The 25,474-nt window shown below is 38.3% G+C and overlaps 1 protein-coding gene and 1 long non-coding RNA gene across 4 annotated transcripts in view; one reads left to right on the top strand and one right to left on the bottom strand.

Annotated features, from left to right (window-relative positions):
* Positions 1-1,348: 1,348 nt before the first annotated feature.
* The window catches only part of LIN7A (lin-7 homolog A, crumbs cell polarity complex component), a 35,264-nt gene continuing 11,138 nt past the window's right edge, over positions 1,349-25,474 (top strand). Inside the window, exons 1-3 of the mRNA XM_006035397.3 lie at positions 1,349-1,493; positions 18,245-18,316; positions 20,819-21,028. Of these exons, the coding sequence (XP_006035459.3) occupies positions 18,257-18,316; positions 20,819-21,028 (270 nt within the window). The 5' untranslated portion in view covers positions 1,349-1,493; positions 18,245-18,256. The remainder of the gene's footprint in view (positions 1,494-18,244; positions 18,317-20,818; positions 21,029-25,474) is intronic.
* LOC112547961 overlaps positions 1,763-25,474 on the bottom strand; it is a 67,548-nt gene continuing 43,836 nt past the window's right edge. For 2 of the 3 annotated variants that reach the window (XR_003091747.1, XR_003091746.1), the window contains exons 2-6: positions 11,357-11,427; positions 10,647-10,728; positions 7,982-8,060; positions 7,580-7,783; positions 1,763-2,140 (exon numbers count right to left, since the gene is read on the bottom strand). This is a non-coding gene — a long non-coding RNA (uncharacterized LOC112547961). The remainder of the gene's footprint in view (positions 2,141-7,579; positions 7,784-7,981; positions 8,061-10,646; positions 10,729-11,356; positions 11,428-25,474) is intronic. The other variant, XR_003091748.1, reaches the window with a different exon arrangement.

The raw sequence follows: 25,474 nt of genomic DNA, 5'->3' as shown, positions 1-25,474 counted from the left end.
ACATTTTCCTAAAACAGGATCCCACAGAACTTAATAAGAATGTTTTCCACATAATTTAATGGGATTTGGATCAGGTCCAACATAAACATAAAAAGAACCATCCATCCTAATTTGCCTATCAGCTGCTTTCAGCATAGTCAACCATATGCTTCTTGTCTTCCTTTGGCTTCCATTACTTCATCATCTCCGGTTCTCCTCTTACTGTAATTATTCATTCAGCATGTCCACTGGAGAATTCCTCATCATGGTTCCAGCTTTCTGTGGGAGTTCCAAAAGAATCCACCTCTTTCTCTTCTTCCTTTACTCTTCGTGACTAGACCATATTATTTGTAAACAACAGACAAATCAGGAAAATTCAAATTAATTTTTTGATCCAGACCTGACTCAGCTTGGATCTCAGTCTTCACTCCTGGGTGACTAGTTTTCATTTCAAGCTCAACGTAGCCAAAATAGAGCTCTTAATCTTCCCCCAGATCCTCCCCACTACCCCCTTTTCTTAATCTTTGTGGACAACATTATCATCCTGCTGATCACTCAGACTTGTAACTTGGCTGTCTTTGATTCAGATCTCAACCTTAGGGTTTGTTTTTTTTCATCCATCTACACCTTACATTTAAATCGTGCAGATTCTTTCTGCACTGCATTTCTAAGAATCTTTCCATGCACACAGCTAAACTCTTTTTTAGACTCTAATAATCTTGCATCTTAATTACTGTAACATTTTTTTATCTGGCTTTAAATGCAGTCTTATGTTACAGACAGCCATCCAGAATGCTACTTCAAAGATCATTTGAAGTTAAGGGTGCTGTGCTAATCATTTGTTGCATTCTTCTGGCAATTCACAAATACTTTCTTGCAAAAAAAAAAGATATCTAAATTTAGGTTTAGAAAAATATCCATATTAATATTTAATATGTTCCATATCCATTATCTGTTACATATACCTTAACTCACTCAGACTTGTGGAAAGAAAGCCCCTGTACTTTATGTTGCTCTCCTCAGAACAAAAAAGAGCAGTAACCTCTCTCTTAAGGTACCTCAGTTGTTTATATTTGTACCTATGTTTAAAAAATAACGTACTAGGCTGATCAATATGCACATAATGTCAAATTTCTTAACAGCAGTGTCAGTGCATGTATAAAGCTAATGTAATGATATGTTTTGTAAATTATTAAAGTGCAGACAATTATCTTGAACCATATCTTGTCCTTTAATTGTAAGCACAAACAAAGAATAAATTCTGTATAGCTAAGTTGACCTTACACTTAAAATACTAACGTTCATTATTGTGCTGCTTTTTTGGAACATTAGTAATTTATCTTCCATGAAAAACATGTGCTTTTCTGACCATTATTCCTATTTTTATCTACTCAGATGTTGCCAGAGCAATTGAATTACTGGAGAAACTTCAAGAGTCTGGGGAGGTACCGGTGCACAAGCTACAATCCCTAAAAAAAGTACTGCAGAGCGAGTTTTGTACAGCTATCAGAGAGGTATGGAACTGATATTTAGTAATTTGTTAGAGCAGTCCTAATCTAAGGGGAAATGAAGACTGTGGCTTTTGGTGCTTGGGATACAGGAGTATATTGTGAACCGCAGCAAGAGACAGCTGACTAGAGGTCATAATGTTTCCAGGGTTTAAGACCAGTGATGCTGGTCATGAGCAGTGGCATCTAGTTGCACATTAGAAAGTTGTAGCAACTTGCTGGAGTGCTGAAAACTAGAAACGTAGCTTTGCCTTCCATACTAAAGTATTTTCCCTGTCCCCAAAATCTTCCAAGCAGTAAATGGTAGATGATGCTGCCGGCCACAGAATTGCACAAAGAGTGAAAGGAATCCTCATGCCTTTAATACCACTTTATCCTCCAGTATATTCAAACAATATCTCTGATGTTGCTTCAGCAGTGACATTATAAACACTTGCTTTTGCTTTGCAATTTCTTAGACAAGAAAGTATAAAAGAATGCAGTCATTCTGTTTCCTTTTGGGTTATCTGTTTAATGCCTGGCACTAATCCTCCAGTACTGAAATCAATGAGAGTTCTATCATTTATTTCAGTGGTAGCAGGACTGAACGTCTGAGTACCAAGGCAGTAGCAATGCATCAACTGAGACTCTTTTCTTTTTAATGAGACTGATGGCTAGAAGGAAGAGAAAAAGGGAACAGGCATTAGTTTAATAGGCAACTTGATTTATTTTTAAGCAATAAGCACTGTCTGTTTATTTTATGGAATATATTAATTGTAGAAACCAGAAAAAGGTTTCTGTTTAAATGGCCCAGTTTTTAAAGGAACAATTCCAACCTGTAAATAACACTATTTACTGTAAGATTCTGATATTCTGACTAGTCCTTTCATTTAACCAGCTAAATGTTTCTGTAATTGACGGAGGATCACTGGAGATTTATTTTCTTTATACAGCACAGCTTGACACTCAAGTTGTAAAGAGGAGTTTTGCTATCTCTGTAGTGCCACCAATGAAATCCTATCACATTTATATTCATCTGCAGAAAATATTCTTGACAGAAGCAAACACAGCTTTTAAAATAGGTGCAGAGCTTAGGAAGCAGGAAAATGGCTTAGACTGCAATGTGCTATGGGTTCAGTGAACTAAGAAGGGATCTAAGTAGCCCTCAACAAGACAATCTGTAACAGCACAGGAGGGCTGTTATGGGGCATTTTGTAAAAATAACTTATACTTGGCAGACAACCTGGTTTGCTATTATATTGTACCAAGTAAATAATATTCACTTTAAGAAACTTATAATTATTTATTTACTAAACAGTTGACTGACTTTGAATGAGCAGTTAAGTAATTGTGCCTACTGTCTTAAACGTGACATTCGTTTCCTTTTCTTTAAATATAATACTTTTATAGGGAAATTAAACTAAAAAGCTTCTTTGGTAGTGTCAATTAAGACAGTGTAAAAATCTAGTTATGATGGAAGCTTTCAAATTTATTAGGTTTAACACAAAACTATTAATTTATTATATAGAGAGCTGAGAGCATTGGCCATAGTTAAAGTGCCCTATTACAGTTACTAACACTCTCCCAAATTTAACAGTTACATAACAGAAGCTGGGCTGAAATTCTGATGTCTGCCTCAGGTTGAAGAGTTTTGGAAAGTTTCTGCAAAAATAGTTCTTCATTTCTGTGAATGATATTATGAGACATACCTTGCTTTACTAATGTTAAACTTTTGCAACTGTTTTGTTGAAAACAATCAGCATTCTTATCCATTGGAGTAAAGGCTTGTTGAATTAGCAGGGTGGGGATAGCAGTCATGTCCTTTTTTATTGTTCCCATGAATAAATACCAAACTTTAGCATAACTCTTTCATGGTACAGACCAATGTAACAATTCTGTTGATATCAAAGGATCCCTCCAGTGACAATGCAACTCAAAGGCAGACAGTTATTTCAGGTGGAGGGCCAGTTAACAAGCTTTGGTGAGCTTTTGAAGGCCTCATGGGTAGCCCTGCCCCTCGACAGTTGCCCTACCCCCTGGCAGTATCTTGGGACTGACAGTCCTACCCACTAACACCTGACCTTTGCCACCACAAGTCTCTCCCCTCGTCCCTTGGACATGCTCCTTTTTTGGGAGGGGGTGGTTGCCATTTAGAACCAGGAAAAAAAAATCATATACTAAAAGCTAAAACACCTACTACAACATATTTTAATTTTATTACAAAAAATATTTTTGCCATGATTTCTGTTTGTGTAGTATGCATAGAGGTGATTGCATAATAACTCAAAAATGAATTCTTAGTCTTATATATTGTGTAGTGGTGGTGAGGTGTATTTGCATAGTGGGGTGAGGGGGGGTGTGCTGGGTGGGGGGACTTGTAAGGGGGTGTGGCTATGTCTGGTAGCACGTGCCTCTGGCCAGTGCTGCACATCATGGCAAGGGGTGCAACCTCCACTGGGCAATCTCTCTTGGCGGTGCGCTGCCTGTGCACATGCATAGCCTCTACTGGGCCTTCTCTATCACCAGCACTCCTCACCACGCATGTGCAGCCCCTACTCTTGCATAGCATAGGAGGAAAGCCCCATGCGCTGGAGCTGGTTGCCTGCACTGCTCCCTGCAGGTCTAGTGGCAGGGGAGGCAGCCAGCTCCAGCACACAGGGCTTTCTTTCAATGCTGCATGAGTGCAGGAGCCGCACATGTGTGGCAGGAAGCTGGTGATAGAAATGGCCCAGCAGAGCCTGCACATGCATGTGGGGAGTGCCACCAATAGAGACAGCCTGGTGGATGATGACCCCTCACCGTGATATGCAGCACTGGCCAGAGCCACGCACTGCCAAGCACCAGTGCCTGCACTGGGCCCGAATGCCCTGAGTGCCCCCACCTGCTGCTGCCACTGCCTTCAAGAGCTGTGTGCCAGGAGGCAGTGTGTCCCTACACCCTCCTTCACACCCACATCCTGCCCAGCTGAGCTCTGCACTGCCATCAGCCCCAGCCCCATGATCTGCACTCCCACCCAGCTGCAGCTCTGCCCCTGCCACTTCCCTACCTACTGCCCAGAGCAAGCTGAACACTGGGGAAGCTGAGCAGGTCCCTGTGGCTGCAGCAGCAGCAGACCCATGCAGGCTGGGCAGGCCCTTTAGCCCATAGGGGTGGGATCAAGGCACAATAGGGTATGTTGGGGGTTTCCATATGCGTGGGTACCTTGCTCCCACCCTCCTGGGTGGAAGGGCTGGGCGGGGTGCAATTCCTGGGGGAATTACAGTAACCTTTTTTTATCTAGCTTTATATGCAGTCTTGTGCTACAGACAGACATCCAGAATGCTACTTCAAGATCATTTGAATTTAAGGGTGCTGTGCTAATCATTTATTCATTCTTCTAGCAATACACAAATACTTTATCGCAAAAAAAAGATATTTAAATTTAGGTTTAGAAAAAAATCCATATTAATATTTAATACATTCATATGTATTGCTATTGTCTTTTGGCTGGATCCCACACAGAGTTGGTTCACGGGCTTGCCAGCCCATCTGACTGTGTGTTGGGACAATCTAATATGCAGGGTGATGTTATTCAGCCCCTGGGGTTCCCCATGTATCTGAAAATTTGGGTGCAGGGGAATGGCAATCAACGTTGCTACTGCCATCACATTTCTGGATACTTGGGGAGCCATGTGGGCTGGGTGACACAGCTCCATGGTCTGGATGTGGCCCATGGGTCAAGGGTGAGCATCCCTATTGATACAGGTTAACAAGACCTTTCTTTCTTGTGGAAACAAAGATTTTACTGCGAGATTAAACAACAACAGATAATAAATATATACCGCCTTCTCATTTCCTCCTTCAAAAAAAAGCCAACATCAGTGGAATCATTTTTCTCATAAGGTTTAAAATTTATTTAAACTAAAGTCTGGCTGACAACTTCCTATAGTCATGAAGCGGACGAATATACAACAGTTATCAATATCATATGTTGCAGGATTGGAAAGAATGTATAAAACATCGATGGCCAAATCCTACTCTATTTATTTGGTGGAGCAATACAAAAGTTGGATGGGTCCTCGTACCCCTTGCCACTTCCTTTTATCATAGAATAATAGAGAAGTAGGACTGAAAAGGATCTCCAGAGGTCATCTACCCCAGTCCCTCTGCCTGAGGCAGGATCATCCCTAAGAAAGCCATCCTATAAAATCCATAATCTAAAATCTACATAAGGCTACCCTCAGCCCTGACACAACACCCAAACTGCTGCAGGTAAAGCAGGGGAACCATGGCTGCTAATGTCCTGCTTCTATGACATGTTGTCAATATATGCTGAAAAAATCCCAGGTAGAGAGCCATGCCCCCCTGCTATAGAGGAAGGCAAAAACTACAACAGTCTGTACCAATCTGACCGTGGGGTAAAATTCCTTCCTAGCTCCAAATATGACAGTTGGTCTGGCTCTGAGCAAACAGGCAAGACCCTCCAGCCAGAAGTCTCTAACTTTGGTCCCAAGCAGGAGCATTGGCACACCCCAATCAAAATCCTCAGCCTTGGCTGAAGCCAACACCTCAGAAGGAGGCTTAAAAATACCCCAATACATGTAGCAGAAAGCAGGGTGGGGGCACCCAGAATCATCAGAAATATCCATGGTAGAACATGGGCATAGCTACACCTACATCATCCCAACCAGTGGCTGTCCAACCTCTTCCTGAACACCTGCAGTGATGGAGAGTCCACAACCTCCCTGGGCAATGTGTACCACTCCCTCCCAATTCTAACAATTAAGTTTTTTCCTGAGATCCAGTCTAAATTTAGTTGCAACTTCAAGCCATTGGTCCACATTCTCCTCTCTCTAGTGAGAGAATAGGTGTTTCCCATGTTCTTTATAGCAGCTCTTCAAGTACATGATGCTTGATGCTTTCCTGCGAGTCAGTCTTAAGGCTTAGACAAGATGTTACCAAAATATATGCATAAATGAATTTTCATGGAACTGAGCAGGGTGGAATAGGAGTGCACTTAGGTGTCTAATGGATTCGAATGGGGTATGGCCATTAGTTTATGAGGCAGAAAAAATAAAATATCCATCCATTATTCTGTTATTTTACAGTTTCTACCAAAACATTTGGTCATCAGCTGATAGCATTTTTGCAAGATTGGATTACTGTCAATCACTTATTATAAGGAGAAGTAGGTATAAGAAGAAAACAAATCTGCTGCTTCTAAGTGTTTTGCATGGAATTATTTAGTGTAGCAGCATGTTGTTTCATAGAAGGGTCAACACACTAACTTGATTTATTTAAAATATGTTTTAAAAAAATCTATGTTAAAATATGTTAGGTTAGAATTCAGTAAGGGGTGCTCATCTTCCCTTTAAAGGATGTGTAACAAGGCTGTGTTCTTCACTATTTCTGGCTAATATATTTGAATTATTTTAGTTAATAGCTCATTTTTATGTCTTAGTAATTTCAAACACAATAATATCAGTACTTCTCCGTATAAATGATATTATTGTATCATCTTTTTCTCTGGCTGGCTTAAAATGTCTTAATAAAATATACTATTTTCACCTTGATATATGTGTTTGCAAGTGTTAGGTAGCCATTTTAAGATTAGGTTAGGGTACAGATTAGGTAAGGTTATACTAAGTGATAACAATAAGGTGCTGGATGCAACCCTTATCTGTATGTTTCAGATAAGCATTCTAACATTTGGGATTTATCTCCCCCTCCCCCCAAGTGTTTGAAGTGTAATGGTTTCAAGTGTTAGCTCCGCGAAACAGAAACTCTCTGTACCTTAATAGTTTTTTTTTTAAAGCCACATGCACCCAGCTGACACCTGTAGCAACACTAATGTTTGAGTTTGGTCTTCAGTTATACTGGTGCAAATGCTTTTTTACCAGTTGCTGGTAGCAGAATTACATTTTTCTTCTGTGAGAAAAAACAATCCAATTGGCTCTATAGCAATAGAGCCAACATTTTCACAAATGCACTCAAAATCCCCCCCCAAAAAGATGATGCAATTTTAAATATACATAGGGAAAAGATTCATAGATGAAGCAGTACAATTTTCAGCATAGAACTATACTTTAATTTTAGTATGAAACCCCATTTAAGGTCCCCTTTGCCACATTTACCTGCTAAAAATTGAAGGTAAACTTGCCAGCATAAGTAAAAGTGGCAACAATGGGCCTTTAGCAAGGTTGTTAATAAGTGAGAACCAGGGGCATATCCAGGGCAGGTGCTGTGGTGGTGCCATCACACCCCACTTCACCTCTGGTTTGTGTGTGCAGTGAGCTCTGCTGCTGCTCCCCCTTTTCACCATTTCATATCTACTGTTCCTGGAGGTCAATAAGGAATAAGAAAAACACAATTTAACACACACATTTTAAACAGTCTTTTCATAGTTTCAAGTTTTAACGGTAAATAACACATTCTTATTTGGTAAGAGCCATCTCATGTTGAAATATCCTAAAATACACAAATGTATAGAAACATAAATGCCTTCTTTTAATTGTGTATATAAAACAGTAACAAACCTCTTTAAAAATCCATATGACATTAAAACTTGTTATGAAGTTGAGCTGTTCACTTTCATTTCATACCCTTATTTACCAGCTAAAAAGAGAGCAGAAATAATAGGTTAAAATGATGTTCCTTTCACACCAAAAAATGACAGATTTTGTGGGGGGGGGTGGGGGGGGGGAATCTTGAAAATCAGTGAGATTTTTCACATGCTTACACCAAAGCTAATTAGAACCTTTGTGTTAAAAATAGTTCCAGTGAATGTTATATGTACAATTTCAGCATTTGGGTTTTAGAAATTAAGCCTGGTCTGGGCCACATTCACATTTGAAATAGAGCATCACTCTTGAATTTTGTGGTGTTGTACCAGTGTAAAAGGTATGATTCTGTAAACACTAAAATCCATAACAATAATCTTATTGTTTAGTGATTCTCCTTATGCCTGAAGAAGAGTGTTTATGCCCAAAAGCTTGTAAAGAACAATTTTACCAACTATGTAGTTGGTCTAATAAAAGATACCGTATTACCCAAAGATCCTTGTCTAATAAACTTATGCACTTCAGCAAATATAGGATTGAATTTCTAGTGAGAACATAATTTTAATCTAACTGCTGGCCTTTCCTCAGTTGTGTGTTGTGATAGAATTATAAAAGACAAATTCAGCTAGGTTTGTCTGACCTTTATTTCTAGAGTTCTCAAGGAGTTAATGATTCTTTGTAGACATGATATATTCAGCACAGAAATAAATGATTAAATAGTAATAATTCAACTAAAACTTTATATTTTTCTCTCTGGGGAGTTGGCATTAACTTTGTTCAGCAGTACCTGATGATTAAAGATTAGTATCCCTAGTCTGTATTGAAAGGCTTGTTTTCCCCTCCCATAGTTGGCAGGGTTGTCTGTGATGTGAGGCAAGGGAAAAATTAGCCAAATTTGATAAGACAATCCACCTCCTCCCTTCAGCATTTAGAAAGTTATGGAACTGGAATGGCTTGGGTTATAAATAAAAAAATACCACAAAAATAATGTTTCTTGAACAATTAATGTTACTACCCCATTATGATGAAACAGGAACTTTAATTGGAAATTACACTAAATGACAATATACAGCTGTAAAGAATGGCATTGTTTTGTGTCACAACCTTACTAGTATAAGTGATGTGGTTTTACATTGTTGCCTGTAAACATTGGATGGCACAAATGGAAATTTTGGAATGATTACCTTGCCACTAGGCAGATGGCCTTCATTAATAGCAATTATATGAATATGCTAGGCAGCCCAAGCATTATCTGAGAGGAGACATTATTAAGCCTCTGTGCAATTACTATGTCCCCATAATTTCCATGACTTCACTACAGGAGATTTAAAACAGCTGCTGTTATCACACTTTTTGCAGCTTAGAATACATTGATTACACAAATGAAATACACCCAAAATGGAGACCGTATTATATCATTGATCTTTAATCAGTACTTCCTCATTGGCTTCGGGCTAATTAAAGTTCAAGTGTCAGAGATGACTTAATTATACATTTACTTGTAGTTGTGGTCAGCCTCTGTAGTTATTCTTCTGCTGTGCGCCTCCTTTCTTCTAAAGATAAATTGCAATATTCCCAAAAGGTTGCAATACTTAACAGTAACATCACACTACCCTCTTCTTACATTACTGTTTAGCTAGGTTCCTTGTATGTATTTGTTAGAATTCTAGTAAATAGTCCTAATTTGATTTTGTTAATTCTGCAGTTATGTACGTTCATGGACAATTGCACTAATAGAACATTGGATATACAAGTTAGCTTCTCATTTGCTTTCTCCACATTACCACTGCAATTTATTGTTGTCATATCATATCTGATTATATAAAACTCTGAGGAGAAAAAAGAATATTTGTTAAAGGTTTTCAAACTGCTGCTTCCTCATTTGAGAGATCAGCAGCCAGGTAAACTGGTGAGAAATATTTATTCCAGCAGCCTGTTGGACTGTAAGGGTCAAGGACAGCATTAATATAGACTTGTATTCTTGCCTTGAAAGACCCTTAAATGGCTCTCTACTCTCACCTTCTAAAACCTTTAAGGCAATTCTTAGAAGTAGGTTTCAGTCTTTAGGTGTGGAATTTCTTCTCAAAAAGAGAAAAAGTAGAGTCTAAATCTGCGTATTTTAACTCTGTTTTATCCACATGCGTCCCTAATATTTCAAAATAGAAACCGTGTCAATCTCACTCTCTCTTGCTTCCTTCCAAACCAAAAAGGTAACGCATGGGATGTACTCAACTAATAGGATGATGGGCTCAGCTTTGGCCAGCTCCTCTACATCCAGGTGCTGATTTTGGCTAGGCTTTGAGAAAGCTGTTTACATTCAGAGTACAGCTGTTATTGTCTGCATACTACAAACACCAGAGCCCATACTTACTGATAAAGTGCAAGGAATAACTATTTATGGATTCCTGGAACACTCCTCAACCAAACAGTTATTGGGAATAAGTTAAGAAATACCATTCCCCAAATTATGGCCTGTAGATCAGAAGTGCTCCAGTGAAAGCTGGATGATCACATAGTGTTGCTGTCTTCTTTTTTTTTTTAACTTCTATAAATGCAGAAAAAGCAGCTATGTCCAGGCCAGTATTTATTTTTAAAGGCCACCAATTTTGGGTGCTCAGAATTTAACTATTTTGAACCTTACCTTAAGAGTTCCTTAAGAGTTGCTGTACAAAAGCTTCCCTTGACTTCAGGTGGGTGGAGTGTGCTGAGCACTTGAAGAAAATCTGTCCCAGGAACACAAAAATAAGTCAAATGACCTAATGGGTATTTTCATTGTTAATTTTGTTTAATCTTATTACAATTACAAGCAATTTGAGTTGGCTTATTAAAATCTCTAGCATACCTTTCCCATCAGAATCAATATTGCAGGAAGAAATAGGAGGACACTGCTGCTAGGATACAGCGTTTCCAGAATACTAGGAACAATTTTGGCTCATTTGATGCATGTCAGAGAGCATGCCAAAGTAGATGACATGACAGCATGCATTCTTGGTGCATCTGCTATGCCCTTATGGCTAGCACAGGAGGAACTGAGAGGCCACTGTCCCCTCCCTTCCAACTCTTGTGGGGTTGTTCACACTTCCTATGAGCTCCTGACAGTTAGTCTTTAAGGTGCAGGATTTCAGAAGACAAAATTCTCTATTCTAAAATTCTCTCTAAAATTCACCCTTTCACAGCAGTACTGATGCTCCTTTTCCCTTCCCTCCCACGCACACCAGTGTATAGTCCCAAACCAACAGCAAGATGAGGGTATAATTGGGTCTCTCTCTTAGTTGTGCCTGACAGTTTTACGCAGAGAGTACATGCAAGTACAGTAAGAGACATGAATGCACATGGAAAAAGGACACTTACCAAGGTACAAATTAATAACAGCGGTGCTCTAACTCAAATGTCTTGTTTTGTATCTGTGCCATCTTTTATACCTGTCAAGTATTTTACAAGAGTTATAACAACACTAATTCAAACCAAATATCAAGGCTATAACTCCAAAAGTGTGATACCTTAAATTAAAATATTTATCCTTAAATTATTTTAAAGGATATTTCATCCCTGAACCATTTATTTTTTTGCTGTCTTCATATAAGTGAAATAACGCATTAAGATTCAGATCCATTTTTGTTTTTCGTAGTTCTTTTCCCTCCCTGAAAGAAACATTTTAATAAAATATCCTCATGTTATAAATGTTAGCTTTTATATTTTCCTATTTCTTCCACGTGTTCTGTAATTAAAACTGTGGTAGCATTTCAGGAAGTTAAATGAGATTTAGTTCATTTACAGGTTTGAGCTTTTTAATGAGTTATCATTGCTGTTACACCAGGCAGAATGACGGCATGGTAGGGGATTGTTCTGACAGCTGTGATAAACACGCAGATGTTTGTCTTTGAGAGTCATTGCTAACAGTTTTCCTGATACAAACACAAAACTTCTTACAAACTAATGAAAGATTATCATATGAAAATGTTCAAAATGCCTGCAACCTTCCATGACCATGTGCTTTGTATTTGATCAGATATAAATGGCCAATTAAGACAGTGTCAGTCAGCTATTAAAAACTTTTTTTTCCCTGTGAGCTCTCTGAATTCAGTAGCTGCAGGAAACAATTTCTGTAATATTAGTTCTCTACATCCTGTAAACTCTCACAGTGTATCACAGATATCCCTGCAGGGATTTAGTTTCTTTCATTCATTTCCGCTTTACTGTACTCATGGGTATGCGTTTGTTTTGTCCATTTTAAAAGAGAACTTGTTTCAGTGTGTTTTAAAAGGCACAGTTGGAAGTTATTTTCATCTTGGACTACATGTGTGTGCACATATGTACTGTCACCTAGTGCACATGTGTATTATCACAAGAATTATGCAACCAGTGTCATAGACCAGAGGTGGCCAACTTGTGACACAAATGGCCATAAGTGGCACAGGCAGGCTCTATGTGTGGCACGTAGCCAACAGGGTAGGAAGCAGAAAGCAGAGCAGCAGACTGGGTAGGGGGCACAGGGCAGGGAGCAGAAAGAACAGTAGGAGATGAGACAGGGGAAGGGGATCAAAGTGACACTCGGGGCTAATTTGTAGCACACCTGCCAAAAAGGTTGTCCCCCATAATCATAACCCATAACATTCCTAATACCAATTCACCATTTGTTCAAGTGACAAATATTTACGCTTGCAGAAGAAGAGTACTTAAGCTTTTCACTTCACTGCCATGAAATTCCAAAATGATAGGGCATGCAGCATAGTGGAAACCACACCATTCTTAGATGACCCTGAATGTTTTGGTAGCAAGGTCACTCAACATTTTACACAGTTTCAAAAAAGCGCCCCCTGGAACTCTCAGTCCCCTATTCTGAGTTGTGCAAAATAGCTTCTGTCCATATTCATGTGATATCACACACACACACAAAGTGCCATTTTCTAATACCTGTATCTGTTGGTACTAGCAAACAGCACTTTAAATTAAGCTACTGCACAATAATTGCACACATGTGGATGGTGATGCTTTGCTGTGCATTGGTAAAGTGCATGTGTAGTCCACAAAGTGTTTTTAAGAGTTGTAGAAGAGTTGCATTTGCTGTGATGCATGAAAGTGGAAAACAAAGCTAAGTGCTTTAAAGGCTTTATACCAAAAATTAGAACTATGAATGAACACTAACATACATCATGATTTTGGTTCATGCAAGTTCACACAGAAGTTCTGGCTAGACATCACTTTAAACCAAAGTGTGAAACATAACCCTACCTTACAATTGTAGTTCTTCAGTCTGAAATACTAAAATTTTACCTGGGACTCTCTGTATTAATAAAATTGCAAACAACCCCAGGCACCCAGTTTCCAGGCTGCTCCTGCAAATATATTCTTCAGCTTCCTTACAATTCAATTAAGAGATCCCTCAGTTCCTCCAAATAGCCCTTTTCAGCTACTATGATGCTCATTTTGAGATTTCGGGTTAAGGGCTCAATATTGTAGGGTATATATCTGGCTTTATAAGCTTTTCTTTAGAGAGACAGACCAAAAGAAATTAGAAGTGTGATATATTTTACTTTTTTTTCTCTTAAATTAAAGCTTCTATTTAATATGCATGCCATATTGGTCAGTACAAGCTAGTAAGACTATTACACCCCTGAATTTGACAGTACCTGACTAGGTTTTATTCTATTTTTTTCTTTTTAAATAAATGATCATATATATACACATGATTTGATATCAACTACTATGCATTCTATTGCCGATATTTCATTATAGTTAACAGTTCACGTCTATGTCAGTGCAAATATTCTGCCTACAGTCCTACAACTTTACTTAGAAAATGCCTGGAACGGATACTTATGTTCATATGCAAAGATAAGTGTTTTAATTTAAATTAGAAGCATTGATTTCTTGCTCTATCTGAACATTTATATTATTTCTGTTGGATGGAAGAAAATTCATGAACAACTATAGTCCATTTCTTTTCCACCCTGAAGTGACAAAACAAGACACGACATGTTAAATTGATCTGAGATGGCACAGACTCTCTTGCACTGATTTGTTTGTCATGGTCACCATAGGACACTATTTTCAAAGCCTCTTGTTACCGTAAATATCCCTAAAGATTCCCTCAGGCACTTGTAAATAAAGAGCCGCACCTTTGTCATCATCTTTATATAGAACATGTTGCCTAAGGCCACGTACAGAACATTACACTTTTAATGGTATAAGTGATTGGAAATTGGTCTATACCCATAACAGAACAGAAGTTTGGCAAACGTAGACTGGTTTAAAAATAGTAGAATCCAGTTTAGGATTTGCATTCCCCTTCCTACCTCCTCTCACCAAAGGGCAAATGTGTGTTCTGTTCGCTACTGATCTAAACTACGCCACTTACAGAAAATCGTGCAACTTGGATTGATTTCACCTAGTGCTTTTTGAATGTCTGTATCTAGCCTAAGCAACTATAACAATAGTGAATCATAAAACATTCTAAAAAGAAAAAAATCCTGTTGAATTTATAAGAATAGCAGTACGTTAAAAGTCTTTCATCGGAAGGTTTTATTACGTATGTTTGGATTTGCAAAAAGATTTTATAAAATCTTTTCCTTGATGCATACTATGTGTTGAACCAAAAGCTTTGTTCTCATCTGTGAGAATTTAAAAAATGATCTCATTAACTTGAGAACAAAAAACATTTTCAGTTTATGTGTATATATAAGAAAGACAACAGGATGGATTCGTTGTGCAGAACACATCTCTAAATACCTAAATTGGTACTGAGATAATGTAGCTAAGGAGATGGACATATTTATAGGCCCCCCTGTATGTTTTGTATATGATACTTGAATGGGTAATCAGTACCCTCTGAAAGTCTACAGGGTTTATTGGGACATGTACAGTTAATCCTTTCATTGCTGTTTAACTTAATAATACAAAATTAATTTAGATGTATATTTTATTCTCCTCAGTCTCAAATTATATTAAACATTATGTAACAATCAAATATGGAAATTGGATTTACTATTGTATCAAGCTGGTATTCAACAATAACATCATATGTTGCTTGTAGTGATAGTGTTCAAACTACATGAGAAAGGTTTTTTACTTAAATAAATATTACAGATTTTATGATCACCCTGGTAATGCTTATGATGCTTTAGAAGACGCCATTTTAAATATGCTATCTTTTAAAATCTTTCCAATCCTTTCAGATTTTTTAAGTTCCTCCTTTACATCATAGTTTTGTCCAACTTAGCTCAATGACATACTGTTCTCTCACCAAGGTGCAAATTAATTACCTATGTAATTGCTACCTCAGCCTGCCACAGGCACCTTGATAACCACTGAGTGTATGATTATCCACTGCCACTTGTCATATCCAAACTATATAATAAATATCTTAAATACACTGTCAGGAAATGTTCCTGAATTTGGAATACGGTATTTTAGCTAATTCTCAGCACAATTCACTGCCATACTAGTTGATTAACTCAAATATACGCTGCTAGTTTGTGGCTAGCAACAACATTTGTAGCTGTACAAGGAGAGATAATGAAGATAATCAAATCTCATGCTTAAAGACAAAAGCAGGCCTGAGGGTATTAAGAAAATACATGATTATATAATTGGCTAGGTACATTACAGGTTTTGAAGCAATTTAGTGCCAGGGATGAAAGGGGCCATAAGGTCTTCTGTTCAAACCCTTTGTACAGATGTAAACAACTATAAAGAATACTGCATTACTGTAGCAAAATAACAATTTGATCTGGTGTGACAAATCTTGTGTTCCTACAGCATAATGATTAGAGATAGTACTGAACAGCTACCTGAAGCAATATTGGTTAGGTTTAATCCATTTTATACCTGGTTTAACACCAGCAAAAGTGATTTCAAACTAATCACTTGCTCAGTCATCTCTATACTTGGTTTTCCCGGGATTTTTGGTTTTTAAGATTAAGAACAAATGGCTGCAGTAGACTCACATTATATGAATGTCTGCATTGTCTTCAATAAGGTTAGGATTTCCCCCTAAGCATAGAGAAGCAATATGTTTTGGCCTGTACATTTTATTTGTCTCATCCCTATAGACACTACTTTTCTGAACTGTTGTTGTACTGTTTATATGCTGCTGATAGAATCAATCTTCTACTTTTAGAAAGTGTCTTGCACTTTGGAGGTTCTCTAAACTTGACCTCTATCTTTCTTCAGCGTATTAGAAATACAACCGTTTATCTTTAGTATAGTATAAATATAAAATATATTATGCATTTGTAAGCACAAATTAATCATCTAATCAATGTGACATTTGTATGAAAAACAAGTTATCTGTATACAAAACCATTGCATATCTGATCCAGCACAGGCATTTTGTAGGCTTTTCCTTATAGAGTTGGAAACCGCTAGAGACCAACGGTTTCTTTCAGAATAGGCAACACACAAAAGAAAGCAATTCTCTGTCCAATTTGCATGGGAAAAGATGACTCAGCTTATGCCTTTTGCTCAAAATAGTAAGAATTGAGAAAATCCTATGGCTTTGTAAAAGAAATACAGAACTCAATTGCTGTGTAATATGGTCTTGCAGAAATTACACTGAATTCCTATAGAGAGGGGCTCTTAGCGATTCTAACCAGACCTATGTTTCACCATTTCTGTTTCAAGCAATGTCCTTCTGTCCTGCTAGGCAGCCTGTGAATCCCAATTTCTAGGCCCTAAACAGGGCATCTGCAAAGACAGGAGAGTCTACCTTCTCTAATCCTAAGCAATAAATACTGAAGGTCACTGAAGGGGAGCGCAATTTGTAAACATCTAAGTCTTCCTTCTCCTGTTTCTGCCTTAGTCTTCACTACATCTTGTAGTCAACAACTCCCAGTTCATAAAAATTGTCTCTTACCATAGCATTAGAACTCCATCACCTCCTATTTCCATCCATGGCCAAAGACTTAGAGGTAAACATAATAAGAAAAAATGTCATATCTGTATTATTTGGGTGGGTGAAAACGGAGGCTTAGGGACAAGAAAATATATAACAAGGAAAAAAAAAGAGTGGGTAGAAAGAAACAAGTATTGGCAGATTTAATTTTATGCCACTTATCTGGTTATATGGGGTCTCACTGTTTCCAGCGCCCTCTTGTTCCTTATGCTGACTGCCATCCCCTACTCCCCATCCTGAGTAATGGCTGACTGACAGATCTCAGCAAAAAAGATTCTTTAATACTTGCTTCTAATATCCCTCCTTCAGATCTTTCTTGGAAATTTGTCTTTTACCTCTACCTCCTTCCTCCCTGGACCACAAGGGTGCTCAGAGGTCACAGATACTCACAAGATAATTTTGAAATGGATTTATACAGTTCAAGGCAGTCACTAGGGACACCTATACATGTGCTCCAGGGTTGGCATTTTAATTCACGCAGCTCCCAAAAGGAGCCCCCTGGGAGCCGCTCTAGTTGAAACGTCCGCAGCATCTTCTGTATTCAGCATTCCTCACTTCAAAATGGCAGGGGCACTTTAACTAAAGTTAGTCAAATGAGCTTTAGTTAAAGCATTTCCGCTGCCATTTTGAAATGTGGGGATGCTGAATACATGACATGATGCAGCACACTTAATAGAGTCTGTTCTTATGTGTTCTAATCACTGCAGTATCATTAATTGAGTCTGCTCTGATACGTTCTAATCAGAACTTGACCGAGCATGTGTAAACAGTGGTGATGCATAGGGGGTGCATGGGGCTGCACGTTCAGCCCAAGAGTGCTGGTGCACCCCCTGACAGGCCATGTTCCCCGCTTAGGCGACGGGCAGGGCAGGGCTGGCAGGAGCGTCGGTGCCTCTCCCCTGCAAGCGCTGGCTGGGGTGCACCAGGTGAAGCACTGCAGCCACTTCCGGGAGCGCTGCAGCCGCTTCCCAGTTGGCACGATTGGCTGCAGGGGACCCTGGTCGCTGGCTGGTTGCAGCGGGGGGCAGACTAAGGTGGCACCAGTCCTCCATGTGTAAAAGTGCCCTAGAAGAGGTTATTTGTTGGTATAATTGGAGATGGCTGTCATAGGTGTGGAAAATGGTGGCACCAGAGATTGAGAGACTTTCAGATATCATGAGAAACAAGTTTCTGACTGCAAGGAAACCATATGTAGTTGTAGGGTAACAAATGTACAGTTCTATAATTGTGATACTGGGGTGCATAGTTTTATGATGGAAAAAAATTATCCTCCCTGGTGTAAATTTAGTTAAATTCCTTGTTTTGTTAATATAACAACTGTTTTTTTGTTTCTGTGAACATTTTAGGTATATCAATATATGCATGAAACCATAACTGTTAACGGCTGCCCAGAATTCCGTGCCAGGGCCACTGCAAAGGTAGGACATGTGCAGCTATTGAGATCTGTGTTACCAAAGTTACCTAGTAACTGACTGTGCGCGTGTGTGTTTCAGGTATTCGTGTGTACACTGTAAGAAAATTTAGACATCAGTGGCAGCCCAGAGTCTAGAACCAGTGCTACTTCCCAGGTAACAATCACAATGGAAAATTTAACCTTTATGCTGCTTCTGTAGCTTAAGAAAAGAGAATGATTTAATGGAATTTGGTGGTTTACTGAAAAAATCAGTTTGGAAAAACAAATCTACTGGTTCATTCTGTAGAATAATACCTGAAACATCAATACTTTTACTGAAAAATTTCCTTTAAGGTTCATCCCTATACTTGTGTGGTCTGTTCTAAATTTTGTGCGTGTCAGTTGGAGAGAGAAACTGAGCACCTGTATCTCCATTTGAAGTCAGTGGAAGATGGAGGTACCCATCACTTCTGAAAAACAGGCCCTAGGTATTTCCATTTGCTAAAAGTGAATGTTAGCTATGTACAGACTCCCCTGCATCAATGAAACCATCTCATCTATATTCAAATACATGATATGTATTGTATTTCACTTTATGGATAAAAATAATTGCTTTCAGACAGGAGGTCCAACAGGGAATTACTTCTATCCCTTAACATTTGGTGCGCAAGATTAGCCTTTCCTTCATAAAAGGGATATCATTCAGAAAAAATAATTTAGAAAAGCCAGAACTTTTACCGGAAAAAAGATGTTTTCAGGGTTAGTCCTTTTTCCAATGAACACTATGGCAAAACTCACACTGACTTGAATGGGAATAGGATTTTACCTTTGTGAGTTTGCATTAGGGATTACTGTTTAAAAATAGGCCCCCAAAATAGGTAATGATTAAAATACAGTATTGGAGAAAAGTGTTATCTAGAGTAGCCAGTGTTTTTAGTTTAACTAGCCTACTGTACAATAAACTGAAATAAGTTTTCCTGAATTAGACAATTTATTTCATTCTTTGTCTTGAATTAGTGTTATTGAAGGCTGATTTCTTATGATTTTTTAAATCTTTTTTTCTGATTGAAACTTCAAATGAACAATGTAGATTTGTAAGGTTTATGTTAGATCATGAATTATCTGTTTATCTCTAGGTAAATACCAAAACATACTACTATGTGGTATAACAAAGGAGGGTGAGGGTGGAATTCTGAATAGTATCTGCCATTCTCATTTCTTATTCATATAGAACAGCAGGGTTACAGAGCAATGTTTCAATATCGCAATACTTCCTGGTTATTTCTGGGCTGTCTGCATTGCATTCTCCTAGTCACAGTGCATTCATGTCTGACATTTAATGTATGCATGATGACAAGGTTTGCATGAACAAGTACATGTAACTGAGAATGATCCATTATATTCACAACATCCACTAGCTTCCATTAAGCATAAATCTTATTAGAATGCTGAACAAATATTAACACATTGCAGAATTGCTATAATAATTTCTGTTATGAGGATATATTGAAAACTTGATACAACTTTTCTGATGTTAATGTAGTGCTTTAACAGAGTGCATAATTAAAGACAGTTGCTAGTGAACAGCTAATGAGAAATGTTTTCTTTTCCTGACGCATTCTTTACAACATTTGACATTTTTTTGATGTTTAGAACAAATTTAATTAATTTATAGTTCCAAATCCAAAATATTTGTAGCTTATTTTTCCAAACCAACCTAGTTTAAAGAAAGCTACCAGATACACACTTCTGCTGCTATTCCAATGGTTATTAATGAGTCATTGCTTAATTCAAGGGGAAAACTTTACTAAGAATATAAAAGAAGTAAATAAAAAGATCCTTTTTAGAATCTCTTTTTTAATGAAAAATGAAATAATAAATCCCATACACATGGAGAAGGAGTGCAGAATAAACATTGCAGTTCATCCAGTTTATATATCCACTAAAAGCACAGAAGAAAAAGTGTATATTGTCTTGCACAGCAGTAAAGCAAATACTTTGCTGCAAAACAACAGTCCATTTTAGTACAGAAGTTAGAGTGGTTATACAGGATGATTGGCAATCAGGCCTGCTGGGATCTGGTTGTAGTTCTGTCAGTAATTTCCTGGGTGACCCAGTACCATAGCAAGGGCAGTGCCAGCAGTGCTTCTGCACCAGGCACCTGGACACACCACAGGTGTCGATTTGGGGGCTGCAGTGGGGCAGGAAGCAATAAAAAGCAGCTGCTGCTGGCAGTCACAAGGTGGCAGTGGCAACCACAAGTCACGGTGGCATCTGTGTACCGGGTGCACAACTGCATCCCTAAGCTGCTGGAATTACTTTAGACAAGTCACTTTTATCATCTGTGCCTAGCCTTACCAACATATTTCAAAGGGGCAAATGGAACTTAAGATTTGTAAAATGCTTTTACAAAAAGGTATGCTAGGACTTCAAAATAGTACTTTCATATTAATTAATTCTTCCTACACCACAAACAGGGATTAACAATGTTCTCATTATACAGCCATATCATTGTCTTTTCTTTCAGGCAACTGTTGCTGCTTTTGCAGCAAGTGAGGGGCATTCACATCCTCGAGTGGTTGAACTGCCAAAGACAGATGAAGGCCTGGGCTTTAACGTGATGGGAGGAAAGGAACAGAATTCTCCTATATATATTTCTCGCATCATTCCTGGAGGGGTGGCAGAAAGACATGGAGGACTCAAGAGGGGAGACCAGCTGCTTTCTGTTAATGGAGTGGTATGCAAAAGTTTTATATAGATTTATTTTCCAGATTTTTATTTTTTCAGATTATTTTGGTACCATGGTTTAAAATGCTGACATATGGCAAAAAGTATTAGCTCTGCAGTAAGGGACCTTCCATAGTGTCACTGTAGTAAACCAAACAACTTTATGCCCTCACAACCTTTACTGCCATGGTGGTCATCCTGAAATGTGGTTCTGCTATAAGAAGTGGTCTTAAACCACAATACATGTTCAGTTTACAGATATCTTTCCTAACCAGCAGCGGATCCAGCACTGGACCAAGGTGACTGCAGCCACATCCTCTTTTGGCTGTGCTTTGCATGTGCAGTGGTCAGCACTGGGCTTCTGCTACAGTTCTGGAGTGGGCATTATGAACTCACCAGCTGATCACCATGAGCTATGGCCAAAGCCACTACTTTCATATGGCTCCAGAGCCCAGGGGGTGATGCTTATTCCCTCCTTTCCCCCGCCAAGGAATTCAGCAGGGTTGGGGGAGGGAAAACAGTGGCATCACTCACTACCCTCACTGCACATGCAGAGCTCTGGCAGGAGCCTGCACTGACCAGGCAGTGGGCTCAGAAATAATTATGCATGTGTGACGCACCCAAAGGAGGGGTGCGTCACCAGCACCTCCTGCACCCTCCACATGCAGGTTAACCTTTGTCCATAACTGCTAGCCCTGCAAATTCCAGGTGTGAAAGGAGAGTCAAACTAGCTTGTTTTCTTCTTGTTTTCCAGTGCTAATAACAAAAGCTCTGCAGGACAAATTAAGCCTCAGTGACATTTGGGTAGTCTCACAGCTTTCAATGATTTTGCACAAATGCAATTAAGAGGAACTAAGTCTGCTGGTGATTCATATAAAGAGCAGAATCCAGCTGACCTTCTCTTTTGGGTATTGGTTCAGTTGTGTTATTTTTGTCAGTAGTCAGAGGTGAGTGAATGCAGGCAGGAAGCACACACTAAACATGAGGGTGCTGCTTTCATGGCAGAACTGCCCTTTCAGATGGAATGCTCTGTAGTAGCAAGGAAGTTGAAAGAGCAAGGGATTTTGGAAAATACAAAAAGCAGAAAAATCAGGACCCCCCCCCATGTCTTTGGGCCACAGTCTGCCCTCCAGTCTACCCATGTTTCTCTTGCACATGTTTTTCCTAACACCCCTATATTTGTTATGGGAGGTGATTAATAAAATTAATACATTATACATTTTTAGTGTGAATGCAATTCATGTACAAAAAAAATCACTTCAACAAGATGGTTTCAAACAGTCTAAAGACTCAATAGTACTGAGTTATGATTCTACCATTTCTTACAGTTTTGGTTACATGAACATATTCAAAGCATGCTACAGTATTTTCTGTCTGTGTCACGTTTGTCACCAAATGAGGTCCAGTTTCAAGGAGGTGATTCTGTTTTCATTAAATATAAAATCACTGCAGCAGAAACTGAGTTGTGCATTAGTCAGCTGTTTGTACCTTGCCTTGTTCACAAACCTATTAAATCAGTGAGGTAGAGATGAAATGTCAATATGCAGTCTGTGTAAAATATAAAAATAATATAACACATTCAGCTGTATAACCTCACACTTCTACTTGGCAATACTGTACCCTCACAAAACCCATAATCTTATATTCCTTAGGCGCATACAGTTTCTATTCACATTTCCCATTGACCATCACCACTTCATAAGAGACATATGCTCAGACTCAAAAGGATTTTATAATAAGCTTGATAGAAGGGTTTCCTACTGAATTTTATTTTCAGATTGGGTGTGTAAAGAATATTAAAGCATCAGCTGCCATATATTCTTTTTCTCAGTGTATCACATCTTTGGTCATACAGTTTTTCCAATAATATCTTAAAAAGAAATTCTCCTATTCTCTTCAATTTCCATATAGAAGGATCCTTCTCAAATACATGCAGACCTGCACTGATACCAGTTCTAAAAAAAAAAAAAAATGGACTTTTAACATAATTGTTGCCTGTGAACAATCCTATTCTGAGTAGAGGCTAGATTATGCATATTTGCTGATTGAACGTGTACAATAAAACACAAAATACCATGCAAATAGGGTAGCTACTCAAAAAGATCAATGGACCTTAAAAAGTTATTTTTAATACTTTATCAGTTATTAAGCAGCTGAACTTTACCGGCTGGTGTTGGATCAAACAAATCCTATTGATATTTAACACCATTTTCAAAGGATTAAGGGGAGAATGCAGATAAGGGAAATTAAATCTTCTAAATTGACCTACAGAATGCATCAAAAAAAGTCCTTTTTACTATCAACTACAGCTGACTAGACACTTAAAAAAAAAAATAATTGGAGAGCATTTAAATTTTAGAACACATTGGTTTTTTACTCTCTTCTCACTTCTTTGTGAATATTTTAAAATGTATTTACAGGAATGTACACTAAAACAAATATTAAGCTAATATCATAGAAAAGAAATGTCCAATCAACATGCACTCTAGAGAACTGGTTCTTAGACTTATGCTTATCTGGAGAAGTGACAGAAACATATCTGAGATCCACGTCTAATCAAAACAATTCAGGGAATGACGAATGTTAAATACTTAAAACAATACTTGTTGCTAACAGCTCACAAACCAATCTCAGATTGACTTATATCCACCCAAAACATTTGTGCAATAATTGAAAACACTAGGAAAAAAAATCATGAAAATAGCGAACTGTTTGCAGACAACTTGAGAATAGAAGACAAAAGGGCTATGTTTAACTAACATACTGTTACTTGTGAATAGTTCACCCTGCCCTCCTCTCAGCTCATCTGATGTAAAGCAAATACACAGCATGTGCAGTACAACAGACTGATCAGCAGTGGAACATGAGATGAAAATGAAATATCTGCAGCTTGCTTATGTTCGTGTGTTGGTAGTTATCCAATTTTATAATTATCAACATAAAAACTAGGGCTGTGTGCTCAGAATTCATATTAGTAAATCTCAGTATGACTGGTTAGGGTTGTTTAAACTGCCTCATCAAAATTGAAAATAAATAAAAAAAATAAAATACTCTGTCAGTGTGCTGGGGATTCTGTAATACACTCATGTCCTGAACTCACTGCAAGTAAAGGAAATTGAAAACAGCGAGCTCTGCAGATGGCCCAGCAGTGGTACATACAGATAGCCATACATATCTGGCACAGATTATGGCAGATCAGATACCTAGTGTGAGACAGAGATTGAAGGGGATTCAACATAGGTTTATATGAACTAATTCTCACCCAAAAGCTTTTACTTTAGCACTTTTAATAGGAATACTCACCAATTTCCTGACTTGCTCAATATAATCAGATTCTTTTTTCTTGTCTGCAACTGAGTGGGGGTATTTTTTTCCTATAATTATTTATGCCTAGATAGTGATGATTAGTGCTTCCCTGCACAATATCTGCAATTGCTTTACCTATCGTTATCTCTACAGTAGGTCTTTTACTATTATTCTGCTTGATGGCACCTGCCAATGCCACAAGATTAAAATACATAAAATCCAAACTTGCACTTTAAATATATATCCTTCCCTTTACGGTTTTTCTGCTGGTCTAATAAAGAGGGGAGGAAGCCAGGTCTAGTGTTAAACAATATCACCCTATTTCTAGATCTTTATTAGAGTGAATGTGTGGTATCCTTTGCTAGATGATATGTTTGATGGGCAGTCCAGGACCAGGGCCTCATCCTTACTATAAGATTTAGCCATCATAGTTCAGTGAAAAAATTATAATGATCACATCTGCAGCCAACACAACTGATTCAGGAAACTCCACTGTAGCTATCCAAATCAGACTAGCAAAAGAGTCGTTGGTCTGCAGAGATGGTTTAACTATAGCAGTAAAAACTCCCTTTGTTGTTATAAGATGCATTTATGTACTATGAAGACTTTGGTGTTAAAGCTGTAATGGTATAGTTTTTACTGGTAACGTCTTCTTAGTATTGAAAGTCTTCTTAGTATAAACTAGTGCTGTTTGGCTTCTAGGGAACAGATAGCTCTCGAGAGAGTTTCTACCACAAGTTGCTATTCCATTGCCTGACCACTAGGTAGCAGGGAAGTCAATAATAGCCCATTTGTGTTGAATAAATGACTAACCCAGTGGTTCTCAACTTTTTCAGACTTTAGGCACCCCAAGTTTGGCTCAAGGCACCCTTCAGAAAATTCCAGCTCTTAGTTTTTCCTTGTTTTTTGACTACAGAAAAATAATAGAGCAATTCTGTTGAAAAGAACTCAGGCAGACGACAACAAATCAGAACATTTTTAAAATTATGAATTGATGTTTGAAATCTCTGAGTTTATCTTGTAAATCACATTTGCACACCTAACAGTGTTTGCATTGCATAGCACCCTGAGGTGCCCTTCAAAAGATCTCAAGGCACCCTAGGTGGTGCATCACCCCGGTTGTGAGTCATTGGACTAACCAAGATGAAAT

This window comes from Alligator sinensis, unplaced genomic scaffold (assembly GCF_000455745.1).
Source record: "Alligator sinensis unplaced genomic scaffold, ASM45574v1 scaffold672_1, whole genome shotgun sequence".
Taxonomy (NCBI): Eukaryota; Metazoa; Chordata; order Crocodylia; family Alligatoridae; genus Alligator; species Alligator sinensis.
Note: the sequence above shows the minus strand (reverse complement) of the source record. Positions and strands in the feature narration are given on the sequence as shown.